The sequence below is a fragment of the Anabrus simplex genome, chromosome 2 (assembly GCF_040414725.1).
Source record: "Anabrus simplex isolate iqAnaSimp1 chromosome 2, ASM4041472v1, whole genome shotgun sequence".
NCBI lineage: Eukaryota > Metazoa > Arthropoda > Insecta > Orthoptera > Tettigoniidae > Anabrus > Anabrus simplex.
Genome location: NC_090266.1, coordinates 610872964 through 610895870, shown reverse-complemented (window position 1 = coordinate 610895870; position 22907 = coordinate 610872964). Strand labels below are relative to the sequence as shown.

The following is a 22907-nucleotide window of genomic DNA, read 5'->3' as shown; positions in this document are numbered from 1 at the left end:
TTCATAAAACAATAAAGGTGTTTTATAATCCACCTATTCAATACTTTTATTTTCACTTATAGTGGTTACATAAACAGACTATCAGTTAAATGGGACATGTTTCACCCTCAATTTACGGCATCTTCAGCCTAAAAACAGTCTTCAAGAGTACATCTAATATTAAATATGGAAGCTAAAAGTTTAGCCAGTTATTAAAATTTGGGATATAAAAATGTGAAAAATGATACATTAAACAAACATGTTAATGGAAACACAATCAATGATTAAACTATGATCTTGTCGGAGACTAAAACTTTTTCCATTAAAATTCCAATTAAAATAGTTAATTTAAAAATGTTAATGGAATATCAGAGTGATAATAACATAATGGCAACAACAGGAGGGAGTGGACACAAGCACAAACATGAATGTCATAAAAACAACATGTTCAAGGCCGCTAAAGAAATTCGTGAGCATAAGGTGAAACAGAAGCAACAGTTGAAATATTGTAGAAGTAGCCTTTAGCACTGGTAGGCAATCCTATTGGCTGAAACCATGTCAGGAAATGTCAGAGGATACTGAAAAATGTTCTCTGTAAGAGAAGGAAAGAATGAATTATGAAGTTGAACGCAAGGAGAGAAATTCAGCTTACGTAATTTGGAACAGATGAGGACTTACATGTTAGTTGAAAGTTGTTATTTGTTAACTACTGTTGTGTTGGTAGCTGCCCTTCTGTTGGCTCTGAGTCTCATATTGTAACTGTGCTGCAGAGGCAGCAGTGAACTCGGAGGGGAAGGAATAGGGGAGAGTGGAAGGGAGGAGAGAATAGGTGGAGTTAACTGTGACGAGGCTGACAAAGGAGCGGAGTCATCCATTTTGCTGGAAGTAGGCCTAATATCTGTAGGTATGGGTGGAGTATTAGAGTATGAAGAATTAAATATATTAGGTATCCTAAATTTATTTGAACTAACTGTCTTCAATAAATTTGGCGTTAATTCATGTAACATGCTTTTACTGTCCGTGATTTCATTAAGATTTTGTTCCTTATTATACGCCTGATCTAAATAGATATATAAACTTTCTAGTTCGTTCAACATTCTCCCGTTTTCTATGTTTCTAATTATCCCTAGGTCTTTCTCTATGGATTCAAATTGGTGCCCAGTCTCCCTCATATGTAAACTCATCGCTGAGTTTTTCCTATGTTTTTCTGCGTTAACATGTTCCATGTATCTTGTCATAAAGCTTTTCCCAGTCTGTCCAACATATGAAAAATTACACTGTGTACATTTGAGTCTGTATAATCCTGATCCCAAATAACGATTTTTGTCATAATTAACTTCTTTATGATTAAAGAATATGGATTGGTTAGTATTAGTAGTTCTAAAAGCTATATTAAAATTATGTTTCTTGAACACGTAATTTTTCATATGTTGGACAGACTGGGAGAAGCTTTTTGACAAGTTACATGGAACATGTTAACGCAGAAAAACATAGGAAATACTCAGTGATGAGTTTACAAATGAGGGAGACTGGGCACCAATTTGAATCCATAGAGAAAGACCTAGCGATAATTAGAAACATAGAAAAATGGAGAAAGTTGAATGAACTAGAAAGTTTATATATCTATTTAGATCAGACGTATAATAGGGAACAAAATCTTAATGAAATCACGGACAGTAAAAGCATGTTACATGAATTAACGCCAAAATTATTCATCGAAAGGGGGGTAGCAGCCTTTCGGTAGTTGCAAGGGCGGCAGTCTAGATGATTGACTGATACGGCCTTGTAATAATATTCAACATGGCTTAGCTGTGTTGATACTGCTACATGGCTGAAAGCAACGGGAAACTACAGCCGTAGCTAACTCTCGAGGACATGCAGCTCTCTCTGTATGAATGATGTACTGATGATGGCTTCCTCCCGGGTAAAATATTCTGGAGGTAAACTAGTCCCCCATTCGGATCTCCGGGTGGGGACTACATGAGAGGGGGCAATCATTAGGAAGATGGATACTGACATTCTGCGAGTTGAAGCGTGGAATGTTAGAAGTTTGAATCGTTGTGGTAGGTTACAGAATCTGAAAAGTGAGATGGATAGGCTAAAGTTAGATGTAGTTCGTATAAGTGAAGTACGTTAGCAGGAAGAACAAGATTTTTGGTCAGGCGACTACCGAATTATCAACACAAAATCAAACAGGGGAAATGCAGGAGTTGGTTTAATAATGAATAAGAAATTAGGGCAGCGGGTAAGCTCCTACGACCAGCATAGTGAACGAATTATTGTCGTCAAGATAGACACCAAACCAATGCCCACCACAATAGTGCAGGTCTATATGCCTACTAGTTCAGTGGATGATGAAGAAATTGAAAGAATATACGAGGAGATAGAAGATTTAATACAATATGTAAAAGGTGACGAGAATCTAATTGTGATGGGAGACTGGAATGCAGTGGTAGGCCAAGGAAGAGAAGGTAGTACAGTAGGAGAATTTGGATTGGGACAAAGGAACGAAAGAGGAAGTCGGCTGGTTGAATTCTGCACTGATCATAATTTAGTCCTTGCCAATACTTGGTTCAAACACCACAAACGACGGCTGTATACGTGGCCGAGACCTGGAGACACTGGAAGGTATCAAATAGACTTCATTATGATTAGGCAGAGATTCAGGAATCAGGTGTTGGATTGCAAAACTTTCCCAGGAGCAGACATGGACTCTGACCACAACTTGTTGGTCATGAAATGCCATCTGAAGTTGAAGAAATTGAAGAAAGGAAAGAATCCAAAAAGATGGGATCTAGACAAGTTGAAAGAAAAGAGTGTAAGGGATTGTTTCAAGGAACATGTTGAAAAAGGACTAAATGAAAAGGCTGAAGGGAACACTATAGAGGAAGAGTGGAGAGTCATGAAAAATGAAGTCAGTAGGGCTGCTGAAGAAATGTTAGGAAAGAAGAAAATATCAACTAAGAATCAGTGGATAACTCAGGAGATACTAGACCTGATTGATGAACAACAAAAATACAAGAATGCTAGAAATGAAGAGGGCAGAAAAGAATACAGGCGATTAAAGAATCAAGTGGATAGAAAGTGCAAGGTAGCTAAGGAAGAATGGCTGAAGGAGAAGTGCAAGGATGTCGAAGGCTGTATGGTCCTGGGAAAGGTAGAGGCTGCATACAGGAAAATCAAGGAAACCTTTGGAGAAAGGAAATCTAGGTGTATGAATATTAAGAGCTCAGATGGAAACCCACTTCTAGGGAAAGAAGACAAAGCAGAAAGATGGCAGGAGCATATCCAAGGTAAAGATGTAGATAATTTGGTTCTGGAACATGAAGAGGCTGTTGATGCTGATGGAATGGGAGACCCAATTTTGAGGTCAGAGTTTGACAGAGCTGTAAGTGACCTAAATAGGAACAAGGCACCTGGAATTGATGACATTCCCTCTGAATTACTGACTGCCTTAGGAGAAACCAGCATGGCAAGGTTATTTCATTTAGTGTGTAAGATGTATGAGACAGGAGAAGCCCCATCCGATTTTCGGAAGAATGTTGTTATACCTATTCCCAAGAAAGCCGGTGCTGACAGGTGTGAAAACTACTGCACCATTAGTTTAGTATCTCATGCCTGCAAAATTTTAACACGTATTATTTACAGAAGAATGGAAAAACAAGTTGAAGCTGAGTTGGGAGAAGATCAATTTGGCTTCAGAAGAAATATAGGAACACGTGAAGCAATCCTGACTTTACGTCTGATCTTAGAGGATCGAATCAAGAAGGACAAGCCCACGTACATGGCATTCGTAGATCTAGAAAAGGCATTCGATAATGTTGATTGGACCAAGCTATTTATGATTCTGAAGATGATAGGGATCAGATACCGAGAACAAAGAATTATCTACAATCTGTATAAAAATCAGTCTGCATTGATAAGAATCGAGGACTTTGAAAAAGAAGCAGCAATCCAGAAAGGAGTGAGGCAAGGCTGCAGTTTGTCCCCTCTCCTTTTCAATGTTTACATAGAACAGGCAGTAAAGGAAATTAAAGAGAAATTTGGAAAGGGAATCACAGTCCAAGGAGAGGAAATCAAAACCTTGAGATTTGTCGATGATTGTTATTTTATCTGAGACTGCAGAAGATCTCGAGAAGTTGCTGAATGGTATGGATGAAGTCTTGGGTAAGGAGTACAAGATGAAAATAAATAAGTCCAAAACAAAAGTAATGGAGTGCAGTCGAACGAAGGCAGGTGATGTAGGAAGTATTAGATTAGGAAATGAAGTCTTAAAGGAAGTAGATGAATATTGTTACTTGGGTAGTAAAATAACTAACGATGGCAGAAGTAAGGAGGACATAAAATGCAGACTAGCACAAGCAAGGAAGAGCTTTCTTAAGAAAAGAAATTTGCTCACTTAAAATATTGATATCGGAATTCGAAAGATGTTTTTGAAGACTTTCATATGGAGTGTGGCATTGTATGGAAGTGAAACATGGACGATAACTAGCTCAGAAAGAAAGAGAATAGAAGCTTTTGAAATGTGGTGTTACAGAAGAATGCTGAAGGTGAGATGGATAGATCGAATCACGAATGAAGAGATACTGAATCGAATTGGTGAGAGGAGATCGATTTGGCTAAATTTGACGAGAAGAAGAGATAGAATGATAGGACACATCTTAAGACACCCAGGACTTGTTCAGTTGGTTTTTGAAGGAAGTGTAGGTGGTAAGAACGGTAGGGGTAGACCAAGGTATGAATATGAGAAGCAGATTAGAGCAGATGTAGGATGCAATAGTTACGTAGAAATGAAAAGGTTAGCACAGGATAGGGTGACATGGAGAGCTGCATCAAACCTGTCTATGGACTGATGACTCAAACAACAACAACAACAGCAACAACAACAACAACATTATTAAAGACGGTTAGTTCAAATAAATTTAGGATACCTAATATATTTAATTCTTCATACTCTAACACTCCACCCATACCTACAGATATTAGGCCTACTTCCAGCAAGACGGACGACTCCGCACCTTTGTCAGCCTTGTCACAGTTAACTCCACCCATCCTCTCCTCCCTTCCACACTCCCCTATTCCTTCCACTCCAAGTTCACTGCTGCCTCTGCAGCACAGTTACAATATGAGACTCAGAGCCAACAGAAGGGCAGCTACCAACACAACAGTAGTTAACAAATAACAACTTTCAACTAACATGTAAGTCCTCATCTGTTCCAAATTACGTAAGCTGAATTTCTCTCCTTGCGTTCAACTTCATAATTCATTCTTTCCTTCTCTTACAGAGAACATTTTTCAGTATCCTCTGACATTTCCTGACATGGTTTCAGCCAATAGGATTGCCTACCAGTGCTAAAGGCTACTTCTACAATATTTCAACTGTTGCTTCTGTTTCACCTTATGCTCACGAATTTCTTTAGCGGCCTTGAACATGTTGTTTTTATGACATTCATGTTTGTGCTTGTGTCCACTCCCTCCTGTCGTTGCCATTATGTTATTATCACTCTGATATTCCATTAACATTTTTAAATTAACTATTTTAATTGGAATTGTAATGGAAAAAGTTTTAGTCTCCGACAAGATCATAGTTTAATCATTGATTGTGTTTCCATTAACATGTTTGTTTAATGTATCATTTTTCACATTTTTATATCCCAAATTTTAATAACTGGCTAAACTTTTAGCTTTCATATTTCATATAAGATGTACTCTTGAAGACTGTTTTTAGGCTGAAGATGCTGTAAATTGAGGGCGAAACATGTCCCATTTAACTGATAGTCTGTTTATGTAACCACTATAAGTGAAAATAAAAGTATTGAGTAGGTGGATTATAAAACGCCTTTATTGTTTTATGAACTGTAAATTTTCAATACGGACCAAAAATGAGATTTATAACATGTAATAATCGCCTTCGAATGTCGACGAGAGAACTTGCTAGTGGGCATAGTGAGGAAACGATGCCGAAGGTGATCGATCGTGTGTAATATAATCAACTGGGTGCATAAATATTAGTAACGGAAAAAACGTGCGCGCTTATTCGCTCGTAATAAACAGATGCGTCAATGATAAGGCTATTGCTGTAACTGAAGGATAATACACAGTTTAATATACGAATTTTGAAGGGACAGACAAACATCGTCGTTATAATAGGGTTCTCGTTATATGCCGTGCTCGCAATAACGGACTTCTCTGTATACTATTATTGATAGTTTTCACCCACCTCAAACTGCACCTACCTCTTGCCCTCCCTACTTCTTTCTGGACCTCCGTTATCCTTTTAACATGTCCAAACCATCTAAGTTTATTCCTCTCCATTTTGTCATAAAGCTTTTCCACCTGATGTCCTCATTGCATACTCTGTCCTTTGTCTTTCCTATCATACTTCTTAAAAATTTTATTTTACTGGCCTGGATTTTATTCTCCTGTTTTTTTGTTGGTGTCCAAGGTCTCTGCTGCATATGTCAGTCACTATTGGGCAGTATTACATCTTACACAGCACCTCTTTACACTTCTCTGGTACTTCCTTCCTCCACACCACTTTCTCACACTCTGGTAATATTTATTTCCCTGTTGAATAATTCTACGGATCTCCATGTCTAGCCCTGCCTGCATCAGTTCACTTCCCAGGTGTTTGAAACTCTCCACAATTTATTTTTTCTTTCCCTTTCTCCTCTGGTCAACACCACTGTCTTACTCCTTCCCACATTGATTTTTCATTTCATAATTTTCAATGAGTATCGCTCAACATGCCGAGTTGCCCTTGTACTCCCTCTCTTTTTGCTCCCCACACTACATCATTTTCAAACAGCATTACCTTCAGCTCTCTCCCTCCATACTACATACACCTCTGTCTCCTTCACAATTTTGTCCATAACCAATGTGAATAACAGTGGTGGCAGCACACATCCTTGTCTTAGTCCAGTTTCATTTTAAAACCACTCTGTCCTCCCCACATGTATCTGGACACTGCTGCAACAATTTTTGTACATTGCTTGCACGCATTCTATCATTTGTTTTCAAATCCTTTCTGTTTCATTACTTTCCACATCTCTGCTCTGAGTACATTTTGTAAGCCCTTTCTAAATTGAGGATTGTCATCCCCACATCTCTTCCATATTCCTAATGTTTGTTTCATTATTTGCCTCATACTGAAGACGGAGTCTAGTGTTGATCTTCCATTTCAAATGCCATTACTCCTTTACACCAGTCATTTGGTACCTATTTTTCTTTCCAAATACACCTAAATAGCCAATACGGCCATTGCAGACTAACAGGTCCTGCTGCTGTTATTTCCACACACAATTCATCCATTCCCACATTCATTCGTTTGACATCAGTTTCCACCTCTTCCATTGTGGTTTCACTTTTGGATTCTGTCTCCCTATACTCCACCTCCATCATCTCGTCTACACCCATTCTAATATTCGGGAGTTCTTCAAAGTAATCCTTCCATATTGACAGAGGTGTAGAATATATTGGAAGTGGAAAGTCTTTATATAAGTTTTTATTTGTAAACCTTGTTAAGTAGTCCTACTGTATGATCTGAAGTGTGGTGATAGAATGTTTTATTGGTATGCCATGTAATTACCTAACCTGTACAGTGTAAATATTTTGGTAACATATTGCATGTGTAACTAGTAGGTTTCATTTCTATATTTACTGGAACTGTCCAGAAAATTGTCACATGAATTTTAGAACAGGGTGTGTTAGCCTTTGTTAGTTATGTATTCTAGAAAGTATGTTCTGACTATTCTGGAATTGGAAGATTCGCGATCGTATGTATTCGAGAAAGTATTTAAACATCACGACTGAAGTAAGTGTTGTGATTGGTCAATTCGGGCAAGCTGCTGTGTTCTGACTGGCTACTCCAAGGCCAGGGTCCCCTTTAAAAGGGGCTAGGCAGCATTTCAGGAGAAGTCTGAGGTCTTAAGTCTCTGAGCCGCCTTGGTCTTGCCCGGCCGAGCCTCCCGAAGTTTTGACGTCGTGAACATCTCGGTACCAGCATGGCCTGCCTTGGGGTAAGTGCTGTTTCTTTCTGTCCGGTTTTAAGTTCCATTTAGTTTTCGTTGGTGTACCACAGGAGTTTACCCTAATCGCCAATCTTTTGATCACATGTGAGAAACAAGTTTTGATTTCGCTCTAGATGTAATAGTATTGTATGCTTCCCCTTACCTTCAATATTGTATTTGTGGAATTTGATTTGTACTGAGATGCACTTGTTTAACTTAAGGCAAAGCTCTTGTCTAGGAATATCTATATGGTAGTTTGTCTAAGAACATGCATATGATGTGTAGTGTGTATCTAGGTTTGGTGTACAGCTGAATTTGTTTTGGAAGTTAATTTGTACTGCCGAATTTTGTAAATAATATTTTGAAAACCAGAGATCACTGTTGGCCTTTCGGAAACCGCAATCTTCGCCCCTCCATGGCCCTTCGTAAAGTTTCCCAGTAACCTTTCCACGTTCCTGGTTTATTATCATCAAGTTGCCCCTACTGATTTTTACCAGTGGTTTTTATTGGTGGAGTGCCGCGTAGTTCATCAGATGTTTTATTGTGTGTGTAGTGTCTTGGGTACCATGTACTTGCACTTATTTTCCCCTCTTTACTGTATTTGTGTGGCCGCTGAAGTAACGGTTACACATAAATTCCTTATTTCCTCAAGTTGCGTTAATATCTCTCTTCCCCCCTCCCGCCTTTTCACCTGCTTTGTGTGGACTTTCTTTTTTCTTACTTCTTAAAAGTCCATATGGCATCTGACCACTATACACATCCTCTTCCAATCCTTATGTAAATCATTCCCAGCTTTTCCTCAATTACTACTTTCTTGCACCATCTTTCCATTTCTTCCATTTTATCCTTATTCCTACTTGCCATTCTTTCTTCTTATTTCTTAACTGCTTCCTTCACCCTTTCCTTCCACCATGGGGTCTCTATCTTTCACTCTTTCAGTTATTCTGCCACAAGCACTTTCTGCACAGTTTACAAATGCCTTCTTACCATGTCCCATTCTACTTCCACATTCTCCACTTCAGTTCTGGGTATGTGTCATTTTAGTTTATATTGGAACTTTTCTTTTACTTCTATCTCTTTTAATTTCCACATTTTTTTCTTCTCTCTTATTTCTTTCATTTTCACTGTTTTTCCTACTTTCATGTTTGCTAACATTACTCTATGGTTTCTATCATCAAAGGCTACTTCTGGCAAGGCTGTTACATCTAACAACTCTCTACAATTTTCTCCTTCCATCAAGAAGTAATCAATTACTGTTTTTGTCCCTCTGTTTGCCTATCCATATCTTGTAATCTTTCTACTATTCATCTTTCTGAACCATGTATTGCCCTCACTTATCCCATTTCCACACAAAATTTCACCAACTCCTCTCCATTTCTCTTTCTATGTCCAAAAGGTCCAAATACTTTTTCCATTCCTTTTCTGTTGCATCCCACCATTGCCTTAATGTCTCCCATGACAGTCACTTCTACATCCTTTATTTCTCTCTCCAGTGTCTCTAGGAATTTGTCCATATCTACTTCTTTGCATACAGTCTTAAGTTGCATACACTTGGATGAAATCCTTTACTCCATTTTCTGCCCTTAACTGTATCTTTATTATTGCAGTCCACTTTATCTTCATACTCATCTAAGATTTTGTTGGTTACTATCCTTACTCCATTCTTTGCCTTAAATCCTCCACTCCAATACTATATCCCTTCCTCAACTTCTTCTTTCCTTTTCTTCTCCACTTAATCATACACAATCCTATCATGTCTGTCTGTTAGGTCATCAGCCCAGAGGCTGGTTGGATCCTCAAATAGCACCACCAAAGGTTATGTAGTTATAAGGAAACCGCAAAAACCAATGGCAGCACTAAAATGAGGCGTACTAGGCAAGACGAGGAGTGAGGTAGTTTGCCATTGCTTTCCTCACTGGGTCAGAAAGTGCTATTGCAGCACGACTGACCCTATGAGCAACACCTTTCATAACACTCAGATGCACTAGTCGTGTTCTGAATGGACCACCCATCAGGCTTCTCCTAACATTGAGTACACATGCCTTTTGCAGCTGCCCCTAACCTGAGGTCAGACGCTACTCAATGGGTTCCAGTGTCATTTCCTACACTGAAGACATCATCACTCTACCTAAGGAAACTAATCTGCCCAAAGCCATTGGTCGCCTTACGGGATTGTTATTTTGAGGCGTACTAGGCAAGACGAGGAGTGAGGTAGTTTGCCATTGCTTTCCTCACTGGGTCAGAAAGTGCTATTGCAGCACGACTGACCCTATGAGCAACACCTTTCATAACACTCAGATGCACTAGTCGTGTTCTGAATGGACCACCCATACCCCAGCAGCTTCCATATTGTCACAGCCATGGATGAGACAGGGACTTCAGTGAAAGCTACACTTTATTCTGGCCTGTGCCAAGGGATGGATACAAAAGTACTGTATCCATCAAGAAATGGCAGCAGGCAAAATCCTATCATAAACCAAATATATATTTCTCCTTCTGCATGATATCAATCTCCTCTTCTAACTTTCCAGTCAGTTGACCCCTTCATAATGTTCCTTACTGGCTGCTCACTTCTCACAGTTCCCCAAGATTAAGCACTACTCGCCGCTTCAGGGGAATGTCCTAGCCTTTTCCGAGGCTGACCTAAAAGTGCTATTTTCATTTTAGGCTGCTATTACGATAGGGTTGCCACTCCCAAACGCGTTTTAGAGCTTCTGCCAGCAGGTGATCAGGCTTCTCCTAACATTGAGTACACATGCCTTTTGCAGCTGCCCCTAACCTGAGGTCAGACGCTACTCAATGGGTTCCAGTGTCATTTCCTACACTGAAGACATCATCACTCTACCTAAGGAAACTAATCTGCCCAAAGCCATTGGTCGCCTTACGGGATTTTGTTATTTACCTCTGCCCGATACTTAGTGCTTGAGACACTGGCTGTATGATCTACTTTTTACCATAGCAGGGTAAACAGCCCTGAGTTGAAGAAATAATTACCCTATCCCTTGTACACGCACAATACTTACACCAATGTTTGCCAAAATATCTTCATCTTGACCATCGTCAAGAGTCATATCAAAAGGTGAGCCAGATTCAGCATAACGCGTAAAGAATCCCCCAACTGTAGAGCTTCCATCTTGAGACTGATTACTGCTGCTGCATTCTGGACTACCAACATTCACACATTTTAGTACACCCCTTAGGGAACGAAATTCCTGAAACAAACAAATAAGTCACTAGGAATTAATACCTTCTAAATGGTTCTCACTCCTTAACACACAGTTCCTTTCTGTCTTTCCTTACATATTAATCCTAAATTAGAATGTACACCAAACATGAGAAAACAATTACTTTGCCACCTGCATTTATACAAGATGTGTTTGCATGTCACAATTGCAGCTGTGTTCATGAAACGGTCGAGCATCACATACCTGCTGGGAAAGAAGTTTACAGTGCTTCATTAGCCTGGACTTTGAATGAATATTTTCACATCTTGTAGAATATTACAGTACTGAGTTTAAGAGACAAATTCAGATAAAATAATACACTGTTAAAGTTTAAACACAGTTTTCTGAGGAAGACAAACTTCATTTTCTTGCCTAGCTTCAAAGATTGTGAGTGCGCATGATAGAAACTCTTCACGAATGCAAACTAGATTCATGAGCCTACCTCTTTGCTATGTTCACAAACACAAGTCAAGCAAGCTTAGTTTCACACAACTGTTGATATCATGATCACAGCCACAGGGTCTCTTGTTTTACATGGTATCCAAACCACTGGGACATAAATTTTCTTTCCCACATGCCGGGATTCAAAGTATGGCCACCTCTAGTCAATGACTATGTCACTTAACAATCACATACCCTTCAAATAACAACACGTGAGACATAACAATGAATACTTGAGAGGTGAGAGGTATTATCGATATTTCAGAAAGCCCACTGAGTAATGCCACACCAAATAGGAAAAATCCACTGAAGTGAACAGTTTCTGGACAAGTTACCGAGTCTTATCTAAAACAATCCTCTCTGGACGAAGTATAATTAAAAGTTCAATGCAAACTCCCAAAGTGGATAGAAAGAAGCTCTCCAATAAAAAGGGATTGATAAAAAATTATGAGTTAATGATATCTTGAGAGAGAATTGAAATTTGTATTCACAATGACATGTGGGAATACTGATCCCTTCATAACAGTTCTACTAGTAACTACATCTGACAATTTGTACAGTTGCTAAAAAGAAAAGTGTATAGTATTGTATAAGTTATTCGCAGGTCAATTTTCCTGAGAAACAAGTGAACCTATGTTGGTTGAAAGTATCCACAGGATTTCCATCTACATGGAAATTGAATTATATTTTAATAATAATTAAAATTAAGTTTGATAAAATATTAAAAGTGAGGAACATACATACATACATACATACATACATACATACATACATACATACATACATACATATAGTAACAATGTTCAGCAATATGCTTCCAATTTAAAACTAATTTTTGGTATTCTTTTGTAATTCTAGGAACAATATATTACATGAATAATTACATTTCTTTATAGAAGTGTAAAAAAAAAAAAACACCAACCATCCTCCTGGCCAACAAGACTTTCATGACGACTCATACCAACAGAAATTCTGGGAAGGATAGTTTATAGTATTGAATACCTACCATGTCTGTAACTTCAGCTTATAACTGATTAACAGCATTCAGAATTGTTTTTTCTGAAGGCTGAAAGACTAAATGCCAACTAAAGTTTAAAGCAAACTTTATGTAAAGTTCATAAAAGGGCAAGCAAAGATACACAGTTTGATACAGTGGCAGTTTGCTAATGATGGGCTTTTGGGTGAAGCCCTCCTGACATCCAGACATTCACCAGTAACAAAATAAGTGAATTAACTTAGTAATAATTATAATATAAAATGAATCAAATCATAGCTGAATAGGATAATGATTATGACTTTCTTCATAGCTGGTATTTTTCCATTTTCTTTGTGTTCTCTTGGTCACTGATTAAAAATCTTCCCATTATGACCACTGGTAATCATTGTCTCTATTTCTCTTCCCGCTTTTGTATTACTTTTCTGTAGTTCCCCATAGATGGCAGCTGCATCGCTCCAGACAATGGATGGGCTCTGAGCATACAGCCCATAACTGAGCTTCTTGGTTTGTTGTCTGAGGGGAACGAGGGGTTGGGTGAAGGTGGTTCATAGACTGCAGAGGGTTTTGCGGGTGAAAGGGAACTAGGGCAGAGCTCATGGATGCAATGCCACCAGTACAATAACGTCTCCACAATTTTGTCATGGTAAATACAGCTTATTACAATTTATTTCTATATTATTTATTGAGAAGTAATAAAATATATTACAGAATGTATATCTTTAAACAAATACATGTACAGCCAAGCCTGGTTAGGACGTTTTTGTGGTGACTGAAAAAAAAGTCATAAGGAGGAAACATGCTCAAAAATGAAAAAAATACACTGTTAAATTTAAGATCAGAGTTGAACGTAAAAATAATTATGATGATAATAAAGAAACAAGTGTTAACAGTTATAATTAATGAAAAGAATAAAGAAGTAGTAAATTTTAAAAACAACAACATAGAAAAACATGAAGAAATAGCATTCTTAGAAACACGAACTATGCACATCAGTATTTGCATAAAAATTTTAAAATGCACAAAAGTTGTCAAGAATTTGATTCAGAATGTGTTTAAAAATACACAGAGTAACTTGCATATCACCACTTGCATCTTCTTTCGCTCCAAATTACATACATGAGTATCAAGTTTGGCAACTTAATTCATTTCACTGTCATCCACAGTAAATTTGGCACATTACATTGCATTATTCCCACAGCTTCAACCTCTGGGCGAATACCTTGGTGCTGCTGCGCAGGTCTCACTGGTTTCATGTTCATCCTTGCGTTCTAGCTTGTTACTGTCTTTATCAGTCATCAGCTCTTCATGAATTTTGTCTACCGTCTGTACTTTGCAGGTGGCAACATTGTCATCACATTCAACATAAGTGGCAAAATTTGCTTCTTCATCTGCCCGAAGTTGGCTGCATTCTTCATCCATACAATCAGTGCTTTCCATTATTTCCATTGAATCATTATCAGTGGCTGAACGAACGAATCTCGCTTTGCGGAAACAGTTTCAAATTGTGGTCTCACTTACAGATTCCCAAGTACAGTTTAAGAAATGCATGGCATCAAGAATTTTACTTGAAGCTGTTTCCAAGAGAGCATCTCAACAAGCATCTTTCTATATTTCTGCTTCATGCCCGGATGGTTGGAGTGGTTGGAGATGGCATGTATAGTTTGCAGGAGAAACACTGCAAGTACATTTCTCAAATAAGATGTATCAATTGGGTGCGCAGCACAGTGGTCAATGATCAATACTATTTTCCTCTGCCACACTCCCATTTGGGCATCAAGTGATCGCAAGAAGATCTAAAAGTTGATGACATCATCCAAGCAACGGTATTTGCCGTGAACTGGCATGTAAAGGTATGTATTTCCTTAAAACTGGGTGGATTCTTCCTATTCTTTAAGCTGCATCAATTTCACTATATTTTTTTCTTTTTTACCCCCCCCCCCCAAGTTGTTTTATGTTGCACCATCACAGATAGGTCTTATGGGGACGATAGGACAGGACTAGGAGTGCGAAGAAAGCAGCCGTGGCCTTAATAAGGTAAAGCCTCAGCTTTCCTGGTGTGAAAATGGGAAACCACGGAAAACCATCTTCAAGGCTGCAGATAGTGGGGTTCGAACCCACTATCACCCGAATACTGGATACTGCCCGCACTTAGCAAATGCAGCTATCGAGCTCAGTAATTTCACTGTGCCACTCTCGTTGTAGCATAATAGCCCTGTTATTCTCTCTTGACTGAGTTTACCTCAATGGCATTTCTCATCCTTGAATGCAAATGTTTTATCAGGAAGAAGCTGGAAAAATAGTATTTCTCCATCTCTATTAACAACATCATCAGGGCTATAGTCCTTTAAGGTTTCCGGCAGTGTCATATCTCTTTAAGTCTGAACAGTATTGATATTGAGAGTGGCAGCCTCCCTATGTACGGATTTGTATGGAAGTTTATTCCTTCTTTTTAAAACCTTCAAGCCATCCATTGGCATCTGCCTTGAAGTTACATAATCTCATTTTGGCAGCTAAATGTGATGCCTTGGCTCTAATCACTGTTCCATCCATTGGAATATTCGAAGCCCGACCTTGTTTAAACCATTTTACCAGAACATCATCTAAATCTGGAAACAGTCTTTTACGAACACAGTTCATTTGCCTGCATCCTCCTGCAGATAAGCATCCTCAATCTTATTTTGGTTGCTTACAATGTATTTAAAGTCATCGTAGGAATGTCCAACATCTGGGCAATTTGCACACATTTAATGTGTGGATTAGCATCTACTTTCTCAATAAACTTTCATTTTTTGTCATTTCTAGACTGTCTAGCTTTCTTCTTCTCCATACCTGAATGTCCTGCAAAGCACTATGAATGAGTACAGTAATTTACGAAAGAAAATTTAATGTGTCCTCCTATTCAATACATACATATCTCCATCATTAGATGGAGTAATAAAAGTCAAACATGTTTCGACTTGTTTGAGCCATCTTCAGTGAAAAAAGGGGAGTTAAAGTTATTTACATAATAGAAGATAAAAATGTGTTAGAAACATGATGAAGATTGCTCGAATGAATCAAAACAGGTTTGATTTTTATTACTCCATCTAATGATGGAGATATACACTGACTAAGCAAATGTCATGGGATAGTCACTTAATAGCATGTGGGGCCTCCTCTGGACCTGCGAACTGCAGTGAGATGCCGTGGAAGTGAGTCGACAAGTCCCTGGTAGACCTCTGGACGCAGCTGACACCAAATCGTTTGCAGAGCGGCCACCAATGCTGGTCTGTTCGTGGGTGCAAGATCCATGGCATGGAGTCTGAGCTCCAGAACATCCCAGATATGCTTGATAGGGTTCATATCGGGGCTCCTGGGTGGCCATGGCAGTCGTTGGACCTCCGCTGCATGTTCCTGGAACCATTCCCGGGCAACGTGGGAGTGATGTGGCGGCACGTTATCATCTTGAAACACCGCAGAACCGTCTGGGTGCTGGAAGGCCAAAAATGGGTGGAGATGGTCTCCGAGCAGCTCAACATACCGTGTACCATTCAAAGTCTCTTCCAGAACAACTAGGGGACCCATTCCATACCAGGAAAATGCACCACAGACCATAATAGAGACACCAGCGCCCTGGACCACACCTTAGAGGCAGGCGGGATCCATCGCTTCATGTGGTCTGTGCCATACACGGTGCCTCCCATCGGCATGGTGCAGTTGAAATCGTGATTCGTCCAACCATATCACGTTACACCATTGTTCCAGTGTCCATCCCTGGTGACTGGCGACAAATGCGCGTCGTAGTGCCTGATGACGTTGGGTTAACAGTGGCACCCGTGTGCGGTGCTGGCTCCTATACCCCATAGAACCCATGTTCCTACAGATTGTCCACTGGGAGATGTGTCTAGCATGGCCTGTACTGAATTGAGGCATGATTTGCTGCACGGTTGCCTGTCTGTCACTATTGACAATCCGTCTCGGATGTCGCCGGTCACGGTCATCGAGGGTGGCTGGACGGCCGGTCGTTCATCTGTTGTGGACGGTGACACTCGCATTCAACCATTCATGATACACCCTGGACACGGTTGATCGTATGAAGCCGAATTCCCGCACCATTTCCAAAATCGCACTTCCCATCCGTCGGGCACCGACCACCATACCCTGTTCGAATGGTGTCAGCTCACGACGACGTTCCATGTTATACCTGTCACATGCACAGCCACTGCTCACAAGGTCTCCTATACAACTGCCGCTGGCACAGGGGGCGTGTGGTGCGCAGGCAACACACCCGCGCATCAGTGCTCCGCTATCCCATGACATTTGCTCAGTCAGTGTACATGTAATGAATAGGAGGGCACATTAAATTTTTTTGTAAAGTGAAAACCGTCAATACGGAATTTAATATCTTGTAAGGTGTACAGTAGGCCTAATTTACACATATTGCTACACAATTCATTTATGAACATAAAATTAAGCCCTAACATGCCAGCTATATATGTAAGTACAGTAGTCCAAATTTATGTATGTTGTTACACAATTCATGTATGAATATAAAATTAAGCACCAACATGTCAGCTGAGCTAATACTGCACTATAAACAGCCAGAGCAAAGGCTGGTTTGGGACTGATACTCTCTAAAACTGCAGGCCAATGCATTATGTAGTCAGGGCCACGAGAATAGCAAATCCTTACTTAGGCCAGTTGTCGCTGGCAGACTGTGTGCGCAACGTGGCTGGGAATGCTAATTCAAATTCTTTACAGCGGGAGTTATGAATGTACTAAAGAGTGACATAAATGCACAATCCAGGTTTTTACTTATTTCCTTTAATTCCTAGGTGGAACATAGGGCCTCAACAAAATTTCTCCAGCTTGTTTTACCTACTGCAAACGCTTACACCACTCTCCATGTCTTGTTGACTCGAGCTATCTCCCTGTCTATCGTTCTCTTCCGGGTAACCCTCAGTCTGCCTCACCTGCAACTACTTTGTGGATTACAGCTCAATGCCTGCCTTGTGATGTGGTCTTGTGGCCTCCCAAGGATCTCTGTTTGCGATGGTCTTTGGCCACCATATTCTCATAATATACCTCAAGCAATGATTTACAAAAGTCTGTAACCCTGTGGTAATGTCTTTAGTCATTTTCCAGGTTGCATTTTTATACTATAAACCGAGCTCGATAGCTGCAGTCGCTTAAGTGCGGCCAGTATCCAGTATTCGGGAGATGGTAGGTTCAAACCCCACGGTCGGCAGCCCTGAAAATGGTTTTCCGTGGTTTCCCATTTTCACACCAGGCAAATGCTGGGGCTGTACCTTAATTAAGGCCACGGCCGCTTCCTTCCCACTCCTAGCCCTTTCCTGTCCCATCGTCGCCATAAGACCTACCTGTGTCGGTGCGACGTAAGGCAAAAAAAAAAAAAATTTCAACATTTGAGTTAAATATTCTTAGCTTCGTTTTTATGCGAATGTGAGGGTATCTCCATAATGTGTAAAAGATCCTTTGACTTTATTTATACGACTCACCACATCTCTAGAAGCACCTCCATCCTGGCTGACCATGTTTCCTAAGGAACAAAATTCCTCCACCCTTTCTGTATCCACTCCATCTAGAGTCATGTTAGAATTGTTATGATGGTTTATGAGCATTTCCTTAGTCTTTTTGTTATTTATCTTTAAGCCTACTTCTTTAGCTTCATTTTTTGAGTCATTCAGTTTGATTTCCATGTCCCAAAAATATTCTGCAAGAAGACAGAGATCATCTGCATAATCCAGTTCTTCCAATTGGTTATTTAATCCCCAATGAATATCCTGGTTTTTATTTCTTGCCTCTCTCAACATACAATCCAGAGTCATGATAAACAACACACTGACAACAGGAGACATCCTTATTTTACTCCAGATTTCACAGCAAAAGGTTCAGAAAGCTTCCTCTTATTTTCTACTTGACAAGTATGTCCATCATACACTGCCTATGTATGACGGACTACCTACCTTTTGTGGGATTCTGAACTTTTCCATAGCCCACCACATTTTCCTCTGGTTGAGAGAAACAAAGGCCTTTTCAAAATCAATGGGAAGTATATACAAAGATGTCTGTTAATCAGCAAACTGTTCACTGTTCACTGATTAGCCTTAGTGTGTTAATCTGATCCACAGTAGACTAACGTTTCCTGAAAGGTGCTTGCTCAATGGCACTCCTCATTCTGTTCAGTATGAGTCTTGATATCACTTTTCTCCCATATGAATGCAACATTATTCCCCTCCAGTTATTACAGTCTGAGAGGTCACCTTTCTTCAGTATCTTTATGAGGACTCCCTTCTTCCAATTCTTAGGAAGGTGTTCTTCGTCCCATATTAGTGTTAGAAGTGACACCATGATTTCTGCTGTTAAATCTGGATCTTCCTTTAGGGCTTCTGGGATGATGTTATCTACACCGGGTGCTTTGCCACTCTTTGTCTTCCTGCTTGTGCAATCTTCTGTTGCGTTGGTGGTTCTACAAAAATATCTGGATCCTCTGAAATGTTTTCACCTTCTTCAGTCCTTGTTTCCTCACATAGACTGAGTACTTCTATGAAGTGCTGTCTCCATCTTTTCAAGTACTGTGTCTCAGATGCCAAGGCTACTCCATTTGCATCTCTGACTGGTTTCTCAACCCAAAAAGTTCCTCCTAAAAATCTTTCTTGTAATGGCATGTACTGTACTCCTTTGCTGTTACCAACTCTTGCTGCTTCTTCTGCTTGTGTTGCCACTTGGTCTGTAAACACTTCTTTATCTCTCCGCACTTTCTTAATTTCCTTGTTCACCTCCCCGTATTTTGACACTGCTGCTGTTTTCTGATTTCTTATTCTACTGGAGTTGACCAGTGCCTTGCACTCTCTTCACTTTTGGATTGATTCCAAAGTGTCATCCGATATCCATTCTTTCCTCCCTTGTTCTCTGTAGTCAACTATCTCTTCACATGTGTCCAGAAAAAGTTCACCTTCAGTTTATATCTTTCCATTTCTGCCATTACTTCTTTCAGTTTGCCATCTTATACAAACTTTTCCCATTCCAGAATCCAATTTGTGTCCTGTATCTCACTTCTCCACAAAATCTGGCCAGAATAAATTTTGTCTGGTTTCTGTAATACGTTTGTTTCAGATGTACGAATTATTCGCACACAGCACCATACTCCAGTGGAGGGGCTGCCTCTTGTCTGTGCTAGACCACAGAATTTTTCTGTAGGGGTTATCTCCCTTCACCTTTACAGATCCATCTTTACCACAAGGCAGTGGTTTCTTCCTTGATTAACATCGAGAAGAAGGGCTACCTCCTCCGCCAGCTTCGCCATACCAAAGGACTTCTTCTCCACTGTCGCTGCTGTTTTGTTCTTCACCAGATACCTGTTAGCCATTGCTAGAGCTTCTCACCATAGCAGTCATGGAGCATACGTAGCCCTGCCGTACATCACCCCTACAGGCAATCCCTTACTTCATACCGTTGCCCACCTCCCACGACTTGGACGAGGGGTTGGCCTTGTGGGAGACCAGGTTTCTTTAGCATGTATTTAATATGACATGAACTGTGATCTTGGAATAATGGCATAATAACCAGGGAAACAGACTAGAGAGAGACATTTTAACCTGTTTTGACTGTAATAATACTCATGTTCATAAAAAACAAAACATCTTGAAAGACTACAGATGGGAAGTTCATATTCACAGAACATGTTCATTAGTATGATCAGCAGAAACAGTTAGCATTTCAGTCACCTAGGTTCAGCATGTGTCCTGCTGCTTAGTAGGCACCGGGTCATCCATGGACACTGATAACTTGTTCCATGCGTGATGGCATCGACGCGTATAAGGCGCGAATGGCGTCCTGGGGTATAGCCATCCATGCTGCATTCACCTGGTTCCACAGTTCATCTTTGGTGGTTGGAATTGGGTCACAGCGCCGCACCCGTCATTTCACCATATCCCACACATTTCCAATTGGCAACAAGTCCGGTGATCGGGTGGGCTAGGGCAAGAGTCTGACATCCTGTGACAACAAGAAGGCACATGTGGTCGCATATTGTCCTGCTGAAATGTGGCGTCTGGGGTGTCGTGCAGAAAGAGTATGGCTACAGTTCACAGGATGTCATTCACGTAGGTCAAACTGGTCATAGTGCCTGGACACGCACCAACTGCGATTTGTGGTTGTACCCAATAGCATCTGACACCATAAGATCTTGAGTTGGCGCTGTATGTCTTGTGCAAATGCAGTCAATGTGATGCCTCTCCCCACTGTCTGTGGCAAACCAAAATGTGGCCATCATTTTTAAACAAACAGAACCTGGATTCGTCCAAGAACACTATCTGCTGCCATTCCTGTCTGCAGTGACGTTGTTCCATATGCCATTGCAGTCTAGCATGTTTACGCATATTAGTCAAAGGTAGGCGGTAACCTGGCCCATAATAAACACCGACGGACTGTCACTCCCAATAGTGTACGATGTGTTACACTGTTCCACTGTTGCGCCAGAGCCAAGGAGGATGCAGATCTGCCCTGCAATGCCATTTGGATGAGATGTTGATCTTCACGGCGGGGGGTCTGGGTGGTGCAACCAGACCCATCTCGTCGTGTTCACATAGCCACTCATGTTGTATTATATTTGTGCAATTCCACGCATGTAACAACATTTTAACCTTTGCAATAACTGGACTTCTTGATTCACATCATGTTCATTTTTGCATTACTTTAAGATTCAAGATTGACAAGATGCTAATATGCCACGTCACAAGATTCATAAACTTTTTATTCACTAATTTCAATGTGTCCTTACCACATTTCCAACGATTCTATGTGTGACTGAAGATGTCCCATAAGAGGACAAAACATGTATCGCCTATATAGTTTAATGTAGTCTTATTAATAAAGATGATTACAGTATTGTAAAAGTAGAACATTTCTTAGGATTTTCACTAGTTGATAGACACGAGTTGTAAACATAACAATTACATAACAATTCTTTTACTGAAATGAATGTAATATTTTATTCTATTTACCCTGGCGACACTGTATGTTAAGTAACAGTTATCTAAACAATAAATGACACAGATTTTGGAAAGCACTGGCTACAAAATATATTCTTGAAATAGTCTTTGTTGTAGGGCCTCACTGTAGACTGTCATGCATTTTCAAAGAAATGTTCTGAAATGTCATGACGGAACTAAGCATAACATCAAATACGACTGTTCTGTTATTGGTTGTCAGATGGCATTACGTAATGCATGTGTAGCCACTAGAAGTTGTGTCCTTTTCTGGACAATTATGGGCTTTGTATTTTGATATTGCGTTATAACTTCCATAGAATCTAGCCACAGCGCATTCCATACCCCTATGTACTTATTTCTTGCAGTATTCAACAGACAAACTATATATTTAAAAATGCATTAAAATTTCCATGACAGCACATTCTGTAAAATAAAACAGAATAATAAGAAACTCTGTGATGACAGAAAACTTTTACATAATCATGATGTCCCAGTCAATTCTGTGCGTTTTGAGTACTGTATATAATTATGTGCTTGTTAATAGCCAGTGTCATTCGTATGATGTGGGTTATTTTTCAAGTTTTTTTTTTTTTTTTTTTTTTTTTGCTAGTTGCTTTACGTCGCACCGACACAGACAGGTCTTATGGCGACAATGGGACAGGAAAGGGCTAGGAGTGGGAAGGAAGCGGCCGTGGCCTTAATTAAGGTACAGCCCCAGCATTTGCCTGGTGTGAAAACGGGAAACCACGGAAAACCATTTTCAGGGCTGCCGACAGTAGGGTTCGAACCTACTATCTCCCGAATACTGGATACTGGCCACACTTAAGCGACTGCAGCTATCGAGCTTGGTATTTTTCAAGTGAATTGTGGTGACAGTCTGTTATCACATTCGGCCAGGTGTCTGGCGAACTGTAATTTTTATGTACAGTAGAACCTCGATAATTCGAAATCGGTTAATTCAAAATCCCGCCTAATTCGAAGAAGCTCTCGTCCCCGGAAACATGACATACAGTTTTGCATGTTATTTAAATTGTTTAATTCTAAATACGGATAATTCGTAATTCGAAGTACAATGTCGGCCCCATTACCAAAATTCTGACTTTTAATTTGAAACTGCCTTTACATTTTAAAACAATAGTACGTTACAGAGTAATTTCAACTCGAAATTTATCCGCGTCATAATAGAATGTGTGTTCCAGAACGTGGAGGGGTAGCTTTCCGCACATACACTCACTTCGGTGGGTCTATAGTGCGCTTCATGATT

The 22907-nt window shown here is 40.0% G+C and overlaps 1 protein-coding gene across 1 annotated transcript in view; it reads right to left on the bottom strand.

Annotated features, from left to right (window-relative positions):
- Window positions 1-22907, bottom strand: part of Vps50 (vacuolar protein sorting 50) — a 323674-nt gene that overhangs the window by 121962 nt on the left and 178805 nt on the right. The window contains exon 10 of the mRNA XM_067141007.2: window positions 11012-11200. Within this exon, the coding sequence (XP_066997108.2) occupies window positions 11012-11200 (189 nt within the window). The remainder of the gene's footprint in view (window positions 1-11011; window positions 11201-22907) is intronic.